This window comes from Peromyscus californicus, unplaced genomic scaffold (genome assembly GCF_007827085.1).
Source record: "Peromyscus californicus insignis strain IS unplaced genomic scaffold, ASM782708v3 Scaffold_19__1_contigs__length_69161282, whole genome shotgun sequence".
NCBI lineage: Eukaryota > Metazoa > Chordata > Mammalia > Rodentia > Cricetidae > Peromyscus > Peromyscus californicus.
Window position 1 is genome coordinate 2,476,539 of NW_026294491.1, and position 19,855 is coordinate 2,496,393.

The following is a 19,855-nucleotide window of genomic DNA, read 5'->3' on the forward strand; positions in this document are numbered from 1 at the left end:
CGCGGAGCTGCGCGAACCCGACCCCCGGCCAGATCCCGACCCGCGGCCAGATCCCGACCCCCGGCCAGATCCCGACCCGCGGCCAGGACCAGCCTCCCCCGGAGCCTCCCCGACGCAGAGCGCCGAACCCCGGCAGCGGAGAGCCAGCGGCGCCATGGCCAAGAGCACGGCGATCGGCATCGACCTGGGCACCACCTACTCGTGCGTGGGCGTGTTCCAGCACGGCAAGGTGGAGATCATCGCCAACGACCAGGGCAACCGCACGACCCCCAGCTACGTGGCCTTCACCGACACGGAGCGGCTCATCGGGGACGCGGCCAAGAACCAGGTGGCGCTGAACCCGCAGAACACCGTGTTCGACGCGAAGCGGCTGATCGGCCGCAAGTTCGGCGACGCGGTGGTGCAGTCGGACATGAAGCACTGGCCCTTCCAGGTGGTGGGCGACGGCGACAAGCCCAAGGTGCAGGTGAGCTACAAGGGCGAGACGCGGGCCTTCTACCCCGAGGAGATCTCGTCCATGGTGCTGACGAAGATGAAGGAGATCGCCGAGGCGTACCTGGGCCACCCGGTGACCAACGCGGTGATCACGGTGCCCGCCTACTTCAACGACTCGCAGCGGCAGGCCACCAAGGACGCGGGCGTGATCGCGGGTCTGAACGTGCTGCGCATCATCAACGAGCCCACGGCGGCCGCCATCGCCTACGGCCTGGACCGGTCCGGCAAGGGGGAGCGCAACGTGCTCATCTTCGACCTGGGCGGCGGCACGTTCGACGTGTCCATCCTGACGATCGACGACGGCATCTTCGAGGTGAAGGCCACGGCGGGCGACACGCACCTGGGCGGGGAGGACTTCGACAACCGGCTGGTGAGCCACTTCGTGGAGGAGTTCAAGAGGAAGCACAAGAAGGACATCAGCCAGAACAAGCGCGCCGTGCGGCGCCTGCGCACGGCCTGCGAGCGGGCCAAGAGGACCCTGTCGTCCAGCACGCAGGCCAGCCTGGAGATCGACTCCCTGTTCGAGGGCATCGACTTCTACACGTCCATCACGCGGGCGCGGTTCGAGGAGCTGTGCTCGGACCTGTTCCGCGGCACGCTGGAGCCCGTGGAGAAGGCGCTGCGCGACGCCAAGCTGGACAAGGCGCAGATCCACGACCTGGTGCTGGTGGGCGGCTCCACGCGCATCCCCAAGGTGCAGAAGCTGCTGCAGGACTTCTTCAACGGGCGCGACCTCAACAAGAGCATCAACCCGGACGAGGCGGTGGCCTACGGGGCGGCGGTGCAGGCGGCCATCCTGATGGGGGACAAGTCCGAGAACGTGCAGGACCTGCTGCTGCTGGACGTGGCGCCGCTGTCGCTGGGCCTGGAGACGGCGGGCGGCGTGATGACGGCGCTCATCAAGCGCAACTCCACCATCCCCACCAAGCAGACGCAGACCTTCACCACCTACTCGGACAACCAGCCCGGGGTGCTGATCCAGGTGTACGAGGGCGAGAGGGCCATGACGCGGGACAACAACCTGCTGGGGCGCTTCGAGCTCAGCGGCATCCCGCCGGCGCCCAGGGGCGTGCCCCAGATCGAGGTGACCTTCGACATCGACGCCAACGGCATCCTGAACGTCACGGCCACCGACAAGAGCACGGGCAAGGCCAACAAGATCACCATCACCAACGACAAGGGCCGGCTGAGCAAGGAGGAGATCGAGCGCATGGTGCAGGAGGCCGAGAGGTACAAGGCCGAGGACGAGGTGCAGCGCGAGAGGGTGGCGGCCAAGAACGCGCTCGAGTCCTACGCCTTCAACATGAAGAGCGCCGTGGAGGACGAGGGCCTCAAGGGCAAGATCAGCGAGGCCGACAAGAAGAAGGTGCTGGACAAGTGCCAGGAGGTCATCTCCTGGCTGGACGCCAACACGCTGGCCGAGAAGGAGGAGTTCGTGCACAAGCGGGAGGAGCTGGAGAAGGTGTGCAGCCCCATCATCAGCGGGCTGTACCAGCAGGGTGCGGGTGCTCCCGGGGCTGGGGGCTTCGGGGCCCAGGCTCCCAAGGGGGGCTCTGGGTCAGGGCCCACCATCGAGGAGGTGGATTAGAGGCCCTTCCTTGCCCTCCCCGGGTCATCTAGGACACGGGCTGGTGGCCCTTGAGGACTGCCCTTGTGCTGGGTACTGTCAGGGTTGGTCCCTGAGTTCATTCTGAAGTTACAGCCTTTCATAAGGTAATTGAGTTGACTGTTAAATTTTGTATGTTTATATTCTTTATATCCACATTAACATTGCCAGTTTGTCTGTGTATGGTATTTTATTCTTAACAGAGTAAGGGGATTTTGTTCTTACACCTAGTAATGGGTAAAATTTAAAGGATTTTTTAGGATTGAGTTCCAGTGGCCTGGGAGGACACGGTCCTGCTGCCCAGGGACCCATGAGAGTCTCAGGGTCTGGTCCCAATACAGAGTTGCTGGAGCTGATCGTCTCTTTCTTCACCACAGGCATTTTTGAGACAAACTGGCTTTCAGAAGTTCTTTGTGCCTAACTTTAGTCTTCTGTACTTAAAACTTTTATTATGTGCTTGTCCTGATTATAGTTCTGTGGTATAACTCATACATTCTTTGCATTAATCCAAGTACTGTAAAGATGGCATTTTCCTGCCACCAGAGAAATCAACACTGCCACCCTGTGTAGATTTTCTTCTTTGCAACATTACAAAGTTAGAAAAAAAATTTTATAACTTAACTATCCAAAATAAACTGTTACAACTATGTTGTGTCAGTGTGTTTGTTGGGAGGGTTAATGAATTCTGGGTTTGTGTGGATTAGGGATGTCCAGAAGAGGCATAAGTGTGGGTTTTCTGTGCTAGGCAGAAGATCTAAGTTGGGGGTTCTCACTTTGAGGGTAGGGCTCATTTACGGGAATGTAGTTTGGAGACCACTGGTAGAGGGCATCCTGGGGCTCTGACAGCTCTGAACTCTGCCCCTGCCCTCCCAGGTGTTTCTCAGTCTGGGGGCCACGATCCCTTTTGGGGTGGAAGGACCCTTGCACAGGGGTCATCTAAGACTGTCAGAAAACTGATATTTTGTGTGTGTGTGTGTGTGTGAGAGAGAGAGAGAGAGAGAGAGAAAGAGAGACATGGTCTTTCTATGTAGCCCTGGCTGTGCTGGAACTGGCTGTTTAGGTCAGGCTGGCCTCGAACTCACTGATATCCGCCTGCCTCTTCGCCTAGGGAGTGCTGGGATTAAAGGCATGTACCACCACCTCCCAGCTACTTCTGGCTCTCAAATGCTGAAATTATAGGCACATACTATCACACTCACTTACTCTGTCCCCACTCCTCTTTCCAGGCAGTAATCCTAGTGAAATAACACTTGGCATGTCCAAGGCCTGAATTAGCAGGCAGAAAGTGGGGGAAATAAAGGCTTTCATCGAAAGCCTTTGATGCATGGACCTCCATCCTACTGTGAGGTGACATCCTTTGAGAGCTGGGGAGTATACCTCAATGACAGAATGTTCCCTTAGCATGCATCAGGCCCTAAATTCAATTCCCAGATCCACCGGGAAGAAATCACTTAGCTGGGCCAGATGTCAACCACCTGTAATCCTAGCACGTTCATATTGGCTAATGTAAGCCCACTGTGGGGTAAAGAAGCCATCAGCAATAGTTTAATGCCAATAAATAATTTCTGAGGCCGTGGCAATTATGTTCATGAATTGCTCATTAGAGAACCGGTTTACTGCTAAACCATACCAGACTGTTAGAAGTAATTTCTGGCCTGTACATGTACACAATCGGAAATCGAAAGCAACCTCTTTCCATATCACTCCTAGGTGGAACTTGGGCCTCTAGGAACTGAGAAATTGATCAAATAAATAATTACTCTAGGAATCTTACACTTAAAAAAGTTTCTATTATGTTTTTAAGGCTGGATCTCTGTGTAGCCCCGACTGGCCTCGAACTCAGAAATCTGCCTGCCCCTGTCTCCCAAGTGCTGGGATTAGAGGCCTGTGCCACCACACTCACCCTTACAAGGGATTTTTAATGGAAGGCTGCAACCTTCAAGGGAGGGAGGGCAGGTGGAATAATTGAAAAAAGTACAGTGCTCACCCAAATTTTATTTTTATCTTGTTTCTGAGTCAGGGTCTGACTCAGTAGCCCAGACGGGCCCTGAGCTCCATAAAGAGCACAGCACGGCCCTCCAAAGTTATTTATTTACTTTTGGTTTTTTGAGAAACAGGGTTTCTCTGTGTAGCCCTGGCTGTCCTAGAACTCCCCTTTGTAGACCAGGCTGGCCTCAAATACAGAGATATGCTGTCTCTGCCTCCTGAGTGCTGGGATTAAAATTGTGCATTTGCTACCTCCCAGCTAAAAAATTTGTTTGTTTTAATGAAGCCACTGCAGCTCTTAGTGGCTCACACATGGTAATTCCGGCATTTAGGAAATGGCGGCAGGAGTGTTGAGAGGTACAGAATTGCTGTCTCAAAAAAAAAAAAAAAAAATGACAAAAAGAGCTGGAGAAATGACCAGGTGGTTAAGAGCACTTACTGCTCTTACCCGGGGAACCTGGGTTCAAGTGTCCAGCACCCATAGCGGGAGGCTCACCCAAAGCGCTCTGGCTGGCCTCGGCAGGCACCTGCACACACGTGGTGCACACACATATGCACAAATAAAATTAAAATTTTTTTTTTTCAAGACAGGGTTTCTCTGTGTAACAACCCTGGATGTCCTGAATCTCGCTCTCTGGCCCAGGCTGGCCTCGAACTCACAGAGATCCGCCTGCCTCTGCCTCCCGAGTTCTGGGATTAAAGGCGCCCGGAGACAACACTCATTTTTAAAAACTTTTAAAAAATGACACAGGTGTCTGGGCGTGGCAGTGGGTCCCGCCTGTAACTCTAAGCATGGCTGGGACCCACCTTGCACTATACAATTCCAAAAGAGCCGGGAATACGGCGGGGGTCGGGGAGGAGAAAGGCCTACCATTCAATAAACCTTTTGTTTTTTTAATAAAGAGAACGTAGAGCAGAAGCTGAGATGCAAAGTCAGACCCTTCTGGCTGGAGATGACTGAGTCCCCGAGAGTAGATTGGATCCCGAGAGCAGAGTCACTGCAGCCACGAACCTCCGGGAGGCCAGGGAACGAGCGCACGCGCACCGCCGGCTCTCCGGGGTCTTTATCCCGCCTTGGCTGTCTAGGCCGCCTGTTTCCATTTCTTTTTTTTTTTTCCCCTCAGGTGATTTACCAGAATTCACAAGGCCTGTATATGACTCTCTACCCAGAAGAGAGACATAATTCAACTGGTTCTTTCCTATTTGCCAGCGCGACCCGGTCAGGCATATCAGAAGACGACCATGCCGTCAGGACCCCGGGCTGGCGCGGCTATAAAGCGCGTGGGCGGGCGCCGGGCGGTCTCTTTGCGCGCGCGCCTGCCGTTCTCCCGTCCCTGGTCCCTTTGTCGGTCTCTGCGGGGCACGGGCCGGCCTCGTGCAGCAGGTACCCCGGGGCCCGGTGGGGAGGGCTCTGCAGCGCGGGGCTGAGCAGGATGACCCCCATTTACAGACTAGAGTTTCTGATGTCTCCGTGACGCCAGCCTTGGAGCTGACCCAGCCCGGGCTGAGCCACGCCGGCCGGAGCCTCTCGGACCCGTGCTCACTCACTGCTCTCCCCTTCCCAGGTCCCCGATCGTCGCCCCCCGCCCCCGGAGGCACGATGGTAGGTGCATGGTGCCCGTGCAGGGCGGGGTGTGGAGGGGCTGGCTCCGGGGGAACGACGGTAATGATGACCCCTGGTGAGTCTGAGTGTCTCGCTGACGCCATCACCGCAGCGCGCTGACCGCCCCCGGGTCCAGGATCTGCGGTGACGGGGCTTCTGGGCTCTCGTTCTTAATGATTTGCTTCTGTGTCTCCCTGTTAGGGGTTTGAGGACACCCGCTGGCCGCTTACTCCTGAAGAAAGGTTAGTGTTGGGTGCCAGAAGCTCTAGGGGTTCTCTCTTGCCAAGGCTTCATGGGCATTAATGTTTACCTGTCTCCTTTATCCTTCCTGTACATTTGTCTGGGGGCGTCAGAGCTCCTGTGACTGGAGTTGTAGACTGCCATGTGGTTACTGGGACTTTTAATGGGGACCTCTGGAAGAGAGCAGCCAATGCTTTTAACCGCTGAGCCATTTCTCCAGCCCCCTTGCTTTATTCATAAGATAAAGCAGGCCTTATATCCAGCCTTACAGATCCCATAGACATGCCACCAATTCCCAGCTTTTTGTTTCTGTTAATTTAGGAATTTACCCTAACTCCAAACTTCTAATGGCTGGGATTAAAGCCATTATATTTGTAGGTCAGACATTGGATCATCCGGGTTGCAGGGAGGTTGTCGGGTGTGGTGGGCTTTTGGCGTTTTTGTACTTGGCTTTGGAGTTGTACCGCCTCTTTCTCCTTAGTTTTTTTGTTTGTTTTGTTTTTGTTTTAAAGCAGTGGCCCAGTGTTTTTGGATTTCCTGTAATTCTCCCTCAGCCTCAAAGCCTGGCAATACAGCATGGGCTATCACAACCTGTTTTCTTGCCTCTCAGACTAACATTCCCTGGACTTCTCTTGTATCTTTATGTACTGAGACTGATGTATTGGAAAATAGTGCCCTTGATTCAGGTCTCCCTAAATTGGGAATGATGATTTCACAGACTAGAGTCTCTGACACTGCTCCTGATGTCAACTATAAATCTGACTCACTTAGGGAACCTGAATTCTTATTCTGGGTGCACCATTTATACCTCCTCAGGATGGAACCCAGTGTCCCATGTGCTGGCTCTGGCTCTACTGAGGTGTATAGCTGGCCCTTGCTTGTCATGGAGTGTCGTATTTTCCTCTCTAGAGTGAGCTCCGAAGACTACACAGGGGCCTCGTCCCCTCACCTAGATTTTGGGCTGACCTGAGTGAGGACCCAGCCTAAGGTGAAGTTTGTCCTTGGAAGGAAGTGGTCCGGATGGCGTGATTGTACCTGTCCAGTGTCTAGTGGACAGCAAGCGCTTTCTCCTGCTTACTGTGGTGGTGAGTGTTGTAGCTAACCCTCTATTGCTCTAATAAAATGGGCCATCACTGCTGAAGACAACTTGAGGAATTTAAGGGGTTTGGCTGATTCTATGGAGGAATGCTGTGCTTCTTCTTTAGCTGTGACCTCGGGTGCTCATTAGTGAAGAGAATGCCCTGCAGTCATACCTGTCAGCAGGGCTTGTAAAGTTAACAGTCTTTCCCCTTTCCATGGTGACCTTTGTTAGATTAGCCTGAGCTTTTCTGAGGGTCTTTGAGTCCATGTGTTTCCTGCATAGCTCTAAGACATGCTCCTTTTTTGAAATTTTCAGGATTTTGCTGCTACAAGAGCTGACTGAAGTTGGGCGTATCCTTAGAATTGTATTTACTGGGTGTCAACAGCTGTCAATGCTAGACCACATCAGCTGGATGTGATGGCAACTGTGTTACCAGAACGTCACCCATTTGGGTAGTGTAATAAAGGCCTGTCCTTCCCCTAAAACATTTTTTCTAATAAAATACTTTAAACTTAATTGGTTGATATCTGTGTGTGGTGTAGTATGGAAAGATTTATTGCAAGTAAAGGTTTCTGGGTCCTACCACAAGGTCCAAGTAAAGTTTGACCTGTTTGTATGTGTGCCATAAAGGTGTCTGTCCCTACAGGCATCAGATAGGCAGGCGCTCCGGTCCTCTTGGGATCCCTTGGAGCTTTTGTGGTCTGTTCTCATGCAAGAGATCGGATGGGCTCTGGGCTTGAGGTTCCTACTGAGCCACACAGCTCCAAGCTGAGTGAACGGGCACAACCCACAGGTTTGGTGCACCTACTGGCTAGTTGTGGTGACTGTTAGCAGACATGACTGGACATGTGAGGTCACAGTCTGTTCACCATGTGACCCATTTGGTCTAGAAGTAAAACAATACGGTTTAGTAAAAGTTCTGTAAGTGCTGCACATGGGGTCAAGCTGACCTCAGTTCTAGCCCATGATTGGGCATGATCTCACTTATCACACTGCCTTGAACCAGTGTATCAGTGCTGAGCAATCTCCAGTCTGCCTCCCCTACCCCATGCATACCTGAGTTCCCACTACTGTCTAAAGACTAGAACACAGCATCAAATCTCTTGCACATGTAGATGCTGGGAATTAAACCCAGCCCTCTGGAAAAGGGTCTGGGTCTCTAACCACCTCATGTTTGATGCAGCAGTTCACCCACCTGTAAACGTCCCAGGTAACTGGTGTGCCTATGGGGAGGAGTGGGAGAGTTGCCATGTTAGCCAGGGGACTCCAGCAGGTGCTTGACTAGCATGCCAAAAGGTAGGGATTCGATCCCGGCACCAAGTAAACTGTGTGGTGATACATACATGTAACACTGGCACTTGGAGAGGAAAGGCAGAAGGATCAGATAAGGTCATTCTGTTACATATAGAGTTCCCAGCAGAGGGAGCTAAGGGAGGCTTTGTCTCACACAGAAAATAAAAAAATTAACCAAAACAAGGAATGTGGGAAAGACTAATAGGAGTGGAGGTTGAAAGGGGTGGGAATTACTAGGATATAATATACACATGTATGAAACGGTGTCTCTGTATCTCTGGCTTTTCTGGAAATCTAAAAACCAGGCAGAGGGCTGGAGAGATGGCTCAGAGGTTAAGAGCACTGACTGCTCTTCCAGAGGTCCTGAGTTCAATTCCCAGCAACCACATGGTGGCTCACAACCATCTGTAATGAGATCTGGTGCCCTCTTCTGGCCTGTAGGCATACATGTAGGCAGAACACTGTATACATAATAAATAAATAAATCTTTAAAAAAAAAAAAAAAAAAAAAAAAAAAAAAAAAAAAAAAAAAAAAAAAAAAAAAAAAAAAAAAAAACCAGGCAGACCTCAAACTCAAGAGTTCTACCTGCCTGTCTCTAGTGCTGGGATTAAAAGTGTAGGCCACCACCACCCAGCATACTTTCAAAGAACTTAGATACAATTTTTTTTTTTAATATAAAGATGCTGTGCTGTTGAAGATAACCAATCATAGGTCCCTGGCCTCCAAGCACACACAGGAAGTGTTTCAGGGAGGGAGGAAAGACAGTGGTTCACACCTGTAACTGCAGCACTCTTGTCTTCAAATATGTGTTTCGGTTGGGCTCAGTGTCCCAACACCAGGTAGTTTAAAGTAATATCCAAGACAGGCCTGGTGGTGCATGCCTGTAATCCCAGCATTTGGGAGTAGAGACAGGAGGATCGGGAGTTCAGTGTGATCCTTAGTTACACAGAGGCCAGCATGGGACACAAGATAACCTATTTAAAAAAAAAAACCTTTTTTTAATGTTTTTGTTATGTGCATTGATGTTTTGCCTGCATGTATGTCTGTGAGGGTATCAGATCTTGGAGGTACAGACAGTTGTTAGCTGCCATGTGGATGTTGGGAATTGAACCCCAGGTCCTCTGGACCTGGAGCAGTTGGTGTTCATATCCACTGAGGCATCTCTCCAGCTCCTGGACGTGACACAGTAATTCTACACAAGAATTCACAGAAGCTGAGGTTGGCAACACAAGACTTGGCCCATGGACATGTGGGCTGGAGTGAGGAGCCATGGGAGGCCCCATTCTTCCCTGAAGAGCTGTGGACAATTAGTGGTTGCTGGGGAAACCATCTTTTTTTTAATTTTAAATAAATTACAAATTTATGTGTGGGTGTTTTGCCTCCATATATGTCTGTGCTCCACCCTTCTGACCCCTGAGGGCGCCAGGCAAAACACATGCATAAAATAAATAAATCTAAAGCAGTTTTTAAGTTTTAGGCCAGCCTACTTAGCCAACGGGTGATTATAGACAAAGGGGAGCCACGGAACATTCTTAGCACTGTTTCCCTCCATAACAGGAAAGTTGTTTTTTCCTTATCACATGATTGGCTTTTTCCCTTTGAAATTGTCCCATCTCTAACTGGCAAGGTGGGGAACTGGAAGTGATGGTAGGGGCAGAGCTGGTTCAGCCAGGAAGGCAGACACTTGCCACCGAGCCTGGTAACCTGACTTTGATTGCCGGCACCCACTTGGTGGACGTTATTATCTGACACACACACACATAAAAACTTAAAATCATTCAACTTTAAAAGAATGTTTTAGCTGCGTGAGGAGACACACACTTTTAAGCCCAGTACTCGAAGGCAGAGGCAGGTGGATCTCTGTGAGTTTGAGGCACAGTCTGAGGTACATAGTGACACCCTGTCTCAAAACAAAACCAGAAACAAACAAGAAAAAAACATCGTTAAGTATATGGATAATTTGCTGGCATGTGGACCACATGCATGCAATTCCCATAGTGGCCAGAAGAGGATGCCAGATCACCTGGACTTGTAATTAGAGACTAGCATCCTGTTTTAAACCTGGGTCATCTGGAAGAACAGCCAGTGAGTGCTTGCGTGCTTGCTTTATTTGTTTGTTTGTTTATTGAGACAGAGTCTCACTCTAGCCTGGCTGGCCTGGGATGCATTGTGAGTTCCAGACTGTCCTTGAGCCTACAGATATCAGCCTGTCTGCCTTTAAAGGTGTCAAACTGCACCCTGCCAAAACTGTGAATTTTTTTTTTTTTTTTTTTTTTTTTTGGTTTTTCCAGACAGGGTTTCTCTGTGTAGCTTTGCGCCTTTCCTGGAACTCGCTTTGGAGACCAGGCTGGCCTCTGCCTCCCGAGTGCTGGGATTAAAGGCGTGCGCCACCACCGCCCGGCAAAACTGTGAACTTTTTATTCTGATAGGTCTGTACTGCATATAATCTCTCACAATACTTGGTTGGGGTTACAATATATTGAGAACAGGAATGATTAGGATCCTGGAGGTAGCTGGGCTATGGTGGTGCAGGCCTTTAATCCTAGCACTCAGGAGGCAAAGGCAGGTGAATCTCTGTGAGTTTGAGGCCAGCCTGGTCTACAGAGCTAGTTCCAGGACAGCCAGGGCTACAGAGAGAAACCCTGTCCCGAAAAACCAAATAATAATAAAAATAATTTAATAATAATAAAATATTCTGGAGGTAGCCAAGTGGTAGTGGTAAGGTAGTGGCATATGCCTTTAATCCTAGCACTCCAGAGCAGAGGCAGGTGGATCTCTGAGTTGGAGGCCAGCCTGGTCTACAGAGGGAGTTCAGGACAGTCAGGCTATTACACAGAGAAACCCTGTCTCGAAAAAACAAAACAAGAAGATTCTGGAGGTAGAGGCTGGAGAGATGGTCAAGAGCACTGGCTGCTCCTACAAAAGACAAGAGTTTGGGTCCCAGCACCCACCTGATGGCTTACAACCACCTGTAACTCCAGTTCCACGGGATCCAGCATCTTCTGGCCTCTGTGGCAACAAATACATGTGATGCACAGACATACACTCAGGCAAAACACTCATATAAATAAAATAAAATTTAAAAAGTAGAAAAAGGAGCCGGGCGGTGGTGGCGCACGCCTTTAATCCCAGCACTCGGGAGGCAGAGGCAGGCGGATCTCTGTGAGTTCGAGGCCAGCCTGGTCTACAGCGCGAGATCCAGGAAAGGCGCAAAGCTACACAGAGAAACCCTGTCTCGAAAAACAAAACAAAACAAAACAAAACAAAACAAAAAAAGTAGAAAAAGGAAAGATTTTAAAAGCATACAGAAGCCGGGCGGTGGTGGCGCACGCCTTTAATCCCAGCACTCGGGAGGCAGAGCCAGGCGGATCTCTGTGAGTTCGAGGCCAGCCTGGGCTACCAAGTGAGTCCCAGGAAAGGCGCAAAGCTACACAGAGAAACCCTGTCTCAAAAAAACAAAAAAAAAAAAAAAAAAAAAAAAAAAAAGCATACAGAATACTTTTTTCCAGCAAGTGCAAGACCCTGGGTTTGGTCCTCAGCTCTGGAGAGTTTTGGGGAGAGGGCCCAAGAAAGAAAGAATTAACACTTTTTTGTTTGTTTGTTTTATTCTTTTTTTTTTTTTTAAGATTTATTTATTATGTATACAGTGAGTGTTCAGCCTGCAGGCCAGAAGAGGGCACCAGATCCCATTATAGATGGTTGTGAACCACCGTGTGGTTGCTGGGAATTGAACTCAGGACCTCTGGAAGAACAGCCAGTGCTCTTAACCTCTGAGCCATCTCTCCAGCCCCATTATTCTTTTATAATTTATTTATTTTTATTTTATGTGCATTACTGTTTTGCCTGCATATATGTCTATGTGACAGTGCCAGATCCCTTGGAACCGGAATTATAGACAGTTGTGAGTTGCCATATGGTTGCTGGGAATTGAACCCAGGTCCTTCAGAAAAGCAGCCAGTGCTCTTTTTTTTAGATTTATTTATTATGTATACAGTGTTCTGTCTGCATGTATGCCTGCACACCAAAAGAGAGCACCAGATCTCATTACAGATGGTTGTGAGCCACCATGTGGTTGCTGGGAATTGAACTCAGGTCTTCTGGAAGAACAGCCAGTGCTCTTAACCACTGAGCCATCTCTCCAGCCACCACCACCACCCCTTTTTTTTTTTTTTTTTTTTTTTTTTTTTTTGGTTTTTCGAGACAGGGTTTCTCTGTGTAGCTTTGCACCTTTCCTGGAACTCACTTGGTAGCCCAGGCTGGCCTCGAACTCACAGAGATCCGCCTGGCTCTGCCTCCCGAGTGCTGGGATTAAAGGCGTGCACCACCACTGCCGAAGTTTTTTTTTTTTTTTTTTTTGAGACAGGGTTTCTCTGTGTAGCCCTGGCTCTTTGTAGCCCTGGTCATCCTGGAACTAGCTCTGTAGATCAGGTTGGCCTCGAACTCACAGAGATCTAACTGCCTCTGGCTCCCGAGTGCTGGGATTAAAGGCATGCACCACCAGGGTCCGGCCAGAATACTTAAAGTTAACTTTGACCAATTTAGTCACTCTTACAGTCCCCTCGTGTGTAGGTGAATGAGAGCACCTCTTACTCTCACAGAGAACTTAATGCCGTGTAATGTTCTTTTTTATATATAATGCTCTTCAAAAGGCTTAGCACATGACTGAATTAGGTATGAGTGACAATCTTCCCAGACCGTCATTTACAAAGCCTATTCAGTATCTCACCTGCCCTTTCTGAACCTTTGGCATCCCTTCGTAAACAGTCAACCATTCCTGTAAATGATCAATCAATCATTTATCCGAGGTCTCTTCTGCATTCCTTCCCTTCCTTCCAGATCAAACTGCCCCCACCTGGGGTGGTCAGACCTCCCTTCTGGTGCCTGATCAGGCATAAGACTGAACCACTGTCAGGGTATCAACAGACACATGGGGCTTGGGATGTAGCTCAGGGGGTACCGTGATTGCCTGGCATGCACAAAGCCCTGGACTGTTCACACAGCACTGTATAAAACCAAGGGCATGCCTGGCATCTCAACACTTGGGAGGCACATCTGGGAGGGTCGGAAGTTCAAGGTCAGCTTCAGCTGTACAGCTAGTTCTGAGCTGCATAAGATCTTCTCAAAAAGCAAACAGCATGGCTGGGTGATGATGGCACACGCCTTTGACCCCATTACTCAGGAGGCAGAGGCAGGCTGATCTCTGTGAATTCAAGGCCAGCCTGGTCAATGTAGTGAGATCTTAGAGCTGCATAGTGAGACCCTGTCTCAAAAAAACGAAAACAAAAACCCTCCAAATCCTTAAAAACACACAAACTACTTCGGCTAAGTTGAGATCATTGTCTAATCATTCCCATCCTCAAAGCCCACAGCTTCCTATAATGAGGAAGTGGTTTAAAAAGACGTCTACTCCAATGTACTATCTTCATCAACCCGGCAGCCTTTATCCACACATCAGAAGTGGAGCAATCACAGAACTATCATCCGTCCATACCACCCTCCCCTAAGAGGCAATCTGCTGGAGCAGGCTGGAAACCCAGGCAGACATTGAGCCTCCCCAGGCCTCAACCCTGGAGTTCTCACAGATTAAGTCTCTCCACATGAAGCCTCCATAGAGCTGGGAACTGTGTGGCACCGTGCTTGGCCTAGGTCTTAACTGCCCTTACATACAGTTAAAATCTTAACTGTATTAAAATCACTAATGATAATAATGTTTTCTGCATTCTTACCTCAAGTGTGCCTGGTGCTCATTTTCCTGTATGTAATCGAAGCCGGTGCAGGTCAGTCTGACTCCCTAAGCCACAGACATGGGACTCTGGCTGCCTGGAGCAAAGAACTGCCAGCCAGCCAGCAGCCAGACCACCCTCTGCCAGCTCCAGAGAGCTTTGAGAGGACTGCACAGCGGCAGCTGGTTGCTTCGGACCCTGAAGGCACGTCCCCAGCCAGGGCTGTTTGAAACAGTTTGTACCATTTTTAAAGTTATTTTACGTGTATGGGTGTTTTGGCTGTATGTGTGTCTGGTACCATGTTTATGCCTAGTGCCTGAAGAGGCCAGTAGACGGTGACGGATCCTCTGGACCTGGAGTTACAGATGGTGGGGAACTGCCGTGTGGGTGCTGGGAATCAATGCCAGGTCCCTTAGAAGAGCAGCCTGTGTTCTTACCCATGGAGCCATCTCTCCAGCCCCCTGTACCAGAGTTTTTGCTTTTGCAGCTTCTGGGAACTCTAAGAGACACCTACACGACTCCTACTTAGACAAGAAGGGGCACCTCCCACTGGTGAGCAGTGGGGCCGCCATGAGGGCGTCACATTTGCAACCGTACATGGGATAGTTATGTTAGGCATAATTATGACAGGTTATTGTTTTCATTTGGAAATTAAGCATGACATAAGGAGTTATGGTTTTTTGTCAAGTTGACAAGGTGATGGACTTGTGATGACTATTCTTGATGGTCAACTTGACTTCATCTGGAAATAAGTAAAACCCAAGTGGCTGGTACACCCATGAGGAATTTTTTTCTTTATTTTTCTTGTTTTGTTTTTTATTTTATTTTACTTTATTTTTTTATTTTTTATTTTTGGGCTTTTCGAGACAGGGTTTCTCTGTGTAGCTTTGCGCCTTTCCTGGAACTCACGCTGTAGCCCAGGCTGGCCTCGAACTCACAGAGATCTGCCTGGCTCTGCCTCCCGAGTGCTGGGATTAAAGGTGTGCGCCACCACCGCCCGGCCTTTTTCTTGTTTTTTTTTCTTTTCTTTTTTTTTTTTTTTTTTGTTTTTGTTTTTTGAGACAGGGTTTCTCTGTGTAGCTTTGGAGCCTGTCCTGGATCTCAGTCTGTAGCCCAGGCTGCCCTTGAACTCACAGAGATCCACCTGACTCTGCCTCCCGAGTGCTGGGATTAAAGTCGTGCGCCACCACCACCCGGCTTTTGTTTTTTATTTTTCGAGACAGGGTTTCTCTGTGTAACAACCCTAGCTGTCCTGGAACTCACTTGTAGACCAGGTTGGCCTTGAACCCACAGAGATCTGCCTCCCAAGTGTTGGGATTAAAGGCGTGCACCACCCACACCCGGCTCTTGTTTTTTTCACACAGCTCCTATGCTCAGGTTGGCCTGAACTTCACTATGTGAGGAAAACTGGCATCACATCCTGGATCCTCCACTTTTGAAGTTCTGGGATTTTCAGCGTTGCCACCACGCCCTGCTTAAAAACATAGCTTTGGTTGGTGATTCTCAAAGGGCTGAGCCAATGCAAAAGTAAAAACGCCCGCAGGGACACCTCACTTGGAGTTCCAATGGGCTGCTCTCTTGGAGAACAACTGTTTTGAGCTGAGCCAGAGCACAACACGCAGGGGAATCATGTCTCAGGGGCTCTGGCCAGCACCGTAACAGATGACTTCACAGCTGAGAACTCACACTACAGCCGAGCATGGTAGCCCCCACCTGTAACCCCTGCATGTGGGAAACTGAGGCAGGATTGTCTTTATTCAAGGCTAGCCCCGGCTACATGGTAAATTCTATGCCAGCCTGGGTTACAGAGTGAGACCTTTTTTAAAAAGACAATATGATACCTTTGGCTTCTGGCTTCAGTGGGCACCTGAACTCACCTGCACATACCCATTATACACATACATACACATAATCAAATAAAATAAACCAATTTTAAAAACTGATATCAGGAGACAGGGATGTAACTTAGTGGTAGAGAGTGGGTTAGCATGTAGGAGGTCCAGGGTTAGGATGTGGAGGTCCTGGACTCAGTGCCCAGCAATGGGATGAGAAAGTGAATAAACATCTAGAATAAAAATAAATACAGAGAAAAAATTTATACCAGGCAATTTTAATCCCAGTCTTTAATTCCAGCACTCGGGAGGCAGAGGCAGACAGATCTCAGAGTTTGAAGCCAGCCTGTTCTACAGATCGAGTTCCAGGACAGCCCAGGCTACACAGAGAAATCCTGTCTGGAAAAAACAATAGATAGTTAGATAGATAGATAGATAGATAGATAGACAGACAGCAGACAGACAGACAGGGGAGTGGCTCACAGGACCCCACACCTAGCTGAGGAGCTATTGGTAGCTGAAGGCTGCTAGGGTATGGAGAATCAGGTCTAAAAATTTCTATTACCTTTGTGTGTGTGTATGTGCATGTGTGCGTGTGTGTGTGTGTGTGTGTGTGTGTGTGTTCATGTGGGTACTTGTGGAGGTCAGAAGACAACTTAGCAGTCAGTTCTCCTACCACGTGGGTCCCAAGGATTGAACTCAGGTCTCAGTCATGGAGGCAAGCCCCTTTACCTGCTGAGTTGTCTCGCCTACCCCGAAGGCTGTTGCCCCTGGTAGGTTTGTCCATGGCCCAGTGGATGGCCCCACAGACAGGGGTGTATGGGCAGCACTGACTGGACTCATTGGTTCATAAAAATGGAGCAGGGAGGGGGAGAGGGAGGGCAGCAGCAGCTGAAGAGATGGTTCACTGGCTAAGAGCACTGGCTGCTCTTCCAGAGGACCCAGGTTCGATTCCCAGCACCCACATGGAGGCTCACAACCATCTATCGCTCCATTCCAAAGGGGGTGAAGGGCTAGGCCTTCCTCTGGTCTCTGAGAGTACCATGCATGCAGGTGGTATACTTGGAAACATGCATACAAAACATTTATGCACATTAAATAAATAAATAATTTAAAAAGGAGAAGTGGGAGGGAGATGTGGGGGGATCTGGGAATAGTTGGATCAGGGGGTAGACATGATCAAAATATATTGTATGCATGTATGAGATTCTCAAAGAATAAATGCAAAATATTATTGTTTGGTTGGAACCTCCAACTGCACCCTGCTGATCCAGAAAGCCCCATTTCTGTCTCTCTCTCCAAACCCCGCCCACTAAGAGAGTCTCTGAACAAAGGAGAAGCGCCAAAAAGCCCAGTCCAAATTCTTGGAGGCTATGGCAGCTTCCTCCCCTGAAGCTGTCAGCTGCCCAAGTCCCTGCCTAAGCACTCAGCTTTTGACCATACCTGGGCACAAACCCAGCTTGTGGCAGACACATCATCACCTCTACAAGCTATATAATCTCCCTACTTTAGTTCAGGCATGTGGCTTCTCTGGCCTGGAGAACCCTGTGTGGGAGTTGCTTTGCTCAAATTGTTGCTATACTTTCTCAATTTGGCTTGATTTGGCTTTACTGCACTGGTGGAGAAACCTATTATCGAGGGCCAGAAAACCTATTAATTATATTTAAAGTAAACACACGATGAACAGGTAACTGAATGCCACATTAGTGACCTGGAAAGGAAACCGTCCTTAAACAGCAGGAGAAACTTCTCAACCTGATGGACCTTGGGGCTGTGCCAACCAGCAAGGCTTCCTGGGAGCTGTTCTGGCCATTCAGGTTTAATGCTGTCCGCTCCAACAGGCACAGGCGGTGTCTTTAGCTCTGCCCAAGGACATGGGCAGCATCTCTCAGCAGGCCAGCCTTCCCATGGTTGTCTTTAGCTATTGTTGTGGTTTTCGGTTTTGAGAAAAGGTCTCCTGTAGCCGAGGCTGGTCTCCAACTGGCCAATGAGGTGTCCGTCCCCTGCCTCCCACAGGGCTGTCTTTGGATTGCTGTTTTATTTTCTAAAGAATAAGGAAACAAGTTATTCCAAGGGTAAAGTACATGCTGACACTGAAGTGTGAGATGTCATCGTCCCTGGTCAGGTGACCCTCGAGTGGAAATGATGACATTCTAGAATGCCTACTGCCTATCATTAAACCATTAAAATCTAAAAATACATCAAAGATAAAGATGTCTGCCACCACTCTCCAGTTAAACCTTAGTGGGTAACACTGGGTGAGGGGCCTCCACAGCCTTGTGAAGGTAGCTCTTGGGGGGTGGGCATCTTCCAGACCATACAGGGACTCCAGTGCTCCACTGGTTTGATTTTTTTCTGAGAGAACTGAACAACCTCTATAAAAAGAAGACTTTAAACATTTTTTTCCCCCGTGTTGAGGTTGGAATGCAGGGCCTTGAGCATGGGTGTGCTCTTGACTACACACCCCAGCCTAGCCTTTTTTTTATGATGAACAGTAAATAGTATGAAGAGCCAGGCCTGAAGGCATGGGACTGTCCACCCAGCTGTTCAAGAGGCCTGAAGTATTGCAAGCGAAAGGCCAGCCTGGGCTACAGAGTGTGATCAAAGCTTGGGAAACTTACCTAGATCCTGTCTCAAAAAAATAAAAGGGACTGAAGAAACAGCTGGATAATACAGTGCTCACCTCTAAGGTGGACCCTGTCTAATCTTCAGAACGGGGTGTGTGGGGGGGTATTCCCTAGGGGTGGGAGGATGGAATCAGTTTAAGGCCAGACTCTGCTATACAGGGAAGTTGAGGTTTGAGGCTAGGTTTTAGGTTTAGATCCTATCTAAACTCTTTCTCACCGGTGGTGGTGGCACCCCCCTTTAATCCCTGCACTCAGGAGGCAGAGGCAGGCAGATCTCTGTGAGTTCGAGGCCAGCCTGGTCTACAGAGAGAGTTCCAGGACAGGTAGAATGGTTACACAGAGAAACCCTGTGTCGAAAACACAAAAACAAACAAACAAATAAACGAGAGAGAGAGAGAGAGAGAGAGAGAGAGAGAGAGAGAGAGAGAGAGAGAGAACTTAAACAACTAATCTCAAATCAAAATGAAATGAACCCAGGACATGCCTAACTATGCGCCCATCCCTGGGTTCCATCTTGGCAAAATCCACACCCTCTTCCAGCACTGATGCCTCCCCAGAGTCCAGGCTCCTCCACTCCTGCTCTTCACTGCTCAGCCGTCTCTCCAGCCTCTGCTCCCCCAGGACATTTCTCCTAATCTCTTTGATCAAATGCTGAAGCCTAGATGTGCTGAACTGCTAGTTCCACCTCTCTTTGATCACAGTGTCAGGGTAACTGGTGCTTGGCAGGGCATTCTCAGAGACCCGTGTTTGTTCCTGATAGTCCCTGCTTCCCCCTGCTTTCCACCGGGCCTCCAACTGCTGGGGCAGCTCAACGTCTCCAGTGAGTCAGAAGCATTCACCTGCCTGCTTGCTGGAGGCCAGACTGCCTCTTAGTAGCTTTTACAGGCCTGAGTTTGGACAGAATTCTTGCACTGGACCCAGCAGACCAAACCAAGGCTGAAGCTCTGTCACACCACTAGGCTCTTGGTTTACAGATTTGGGGCCACAGGAAATGTGACTTCTAACCTCCATCTCACAGAAGTGTGAGCCTCGGTTAGAATTTTCTACATATTTAGCCTTTTCCATTATACCCAGAACAAAGATCGAGACCAGTTTACCCACTGAAGAGCAGAGCGCTTGACTAGCATGTCTGTGGCCTCCAGTTCCTTTCCCAGCACATCAAAGAAAAGGAAATGAAAAACCAAGACGTTTACCGACCACATTGCGTGTTTGCCCATGCTTTCTTTTTTTTTAGTTTACTCTTTTGTGTCTATGAAATGTTTTGCCTGCTTGTATGTAAGTGTACCACATGAGTGCCTGGTGTCCATGGAGGCCAGAGAAGGGTGTTAGCCCCCTAGAACTGCAGCTGTGATGGTTGAGAGCCATCAT

General features: G+C 49.4%; 1 protein-coding gene and 2 non-coding genes across 3 annotated transcripts; all 3 read left to right on the forward strand.

Annotated features, from left to right (window-relative positions):
* Positions 1-46: 46 nt before the first annotated feature.
* On the forward strand, positions 47-2,748 carry LOC128114314 (heat shock 70 kDa protein 1A). Its single transcript, XM_052744223.1, has one exon. It carries the CDS (start codon positions 155-157, stop codon positions 2,081-2,083), a length of 1,929 nt encoding a protein of 642 aa, XP_052600183.1. The 5' UTR covers positions 47-154; the 3' UTR covers positions 2,084-2,748.
* Positions 2,749-5,749: 3,001 nt separating this feature from the next.
* Positions 5,750-5,812, forward strand: LOC128115108 (small nucleolar RNA SNORD48). The gene has a single exon (XR_008220001.1). It is a non-coding gene; the product is annotated as a small nucleolar RNA SNORD48 (small nucleolar RNA).
* An 817-nt stretch (positions 5,813-6,629) lies between these two features.
* Positions 6,630-6,695, forward strand: LOC128115107 (small nucleolar RNA SNORD52). The gene has a single exon (XR_008220000.1). It is a non-coding gene; the product is annotated as a small nucleolar RNA SNORD52 (small nucleolar RNA).
* The last annotated feature ends 13,160 nt before the right edge of the window (positions 6,696-19,855 follow it).

Excerpts from the sequence above, each read along its gene's own strand:
- LOC128114314 (XM_052744223.1), top strand. The coding sequence starts at position 155 with ATGGCCAAGAGCACGGCGATCGGCATCGACCTGGGCACCACCTACTCG.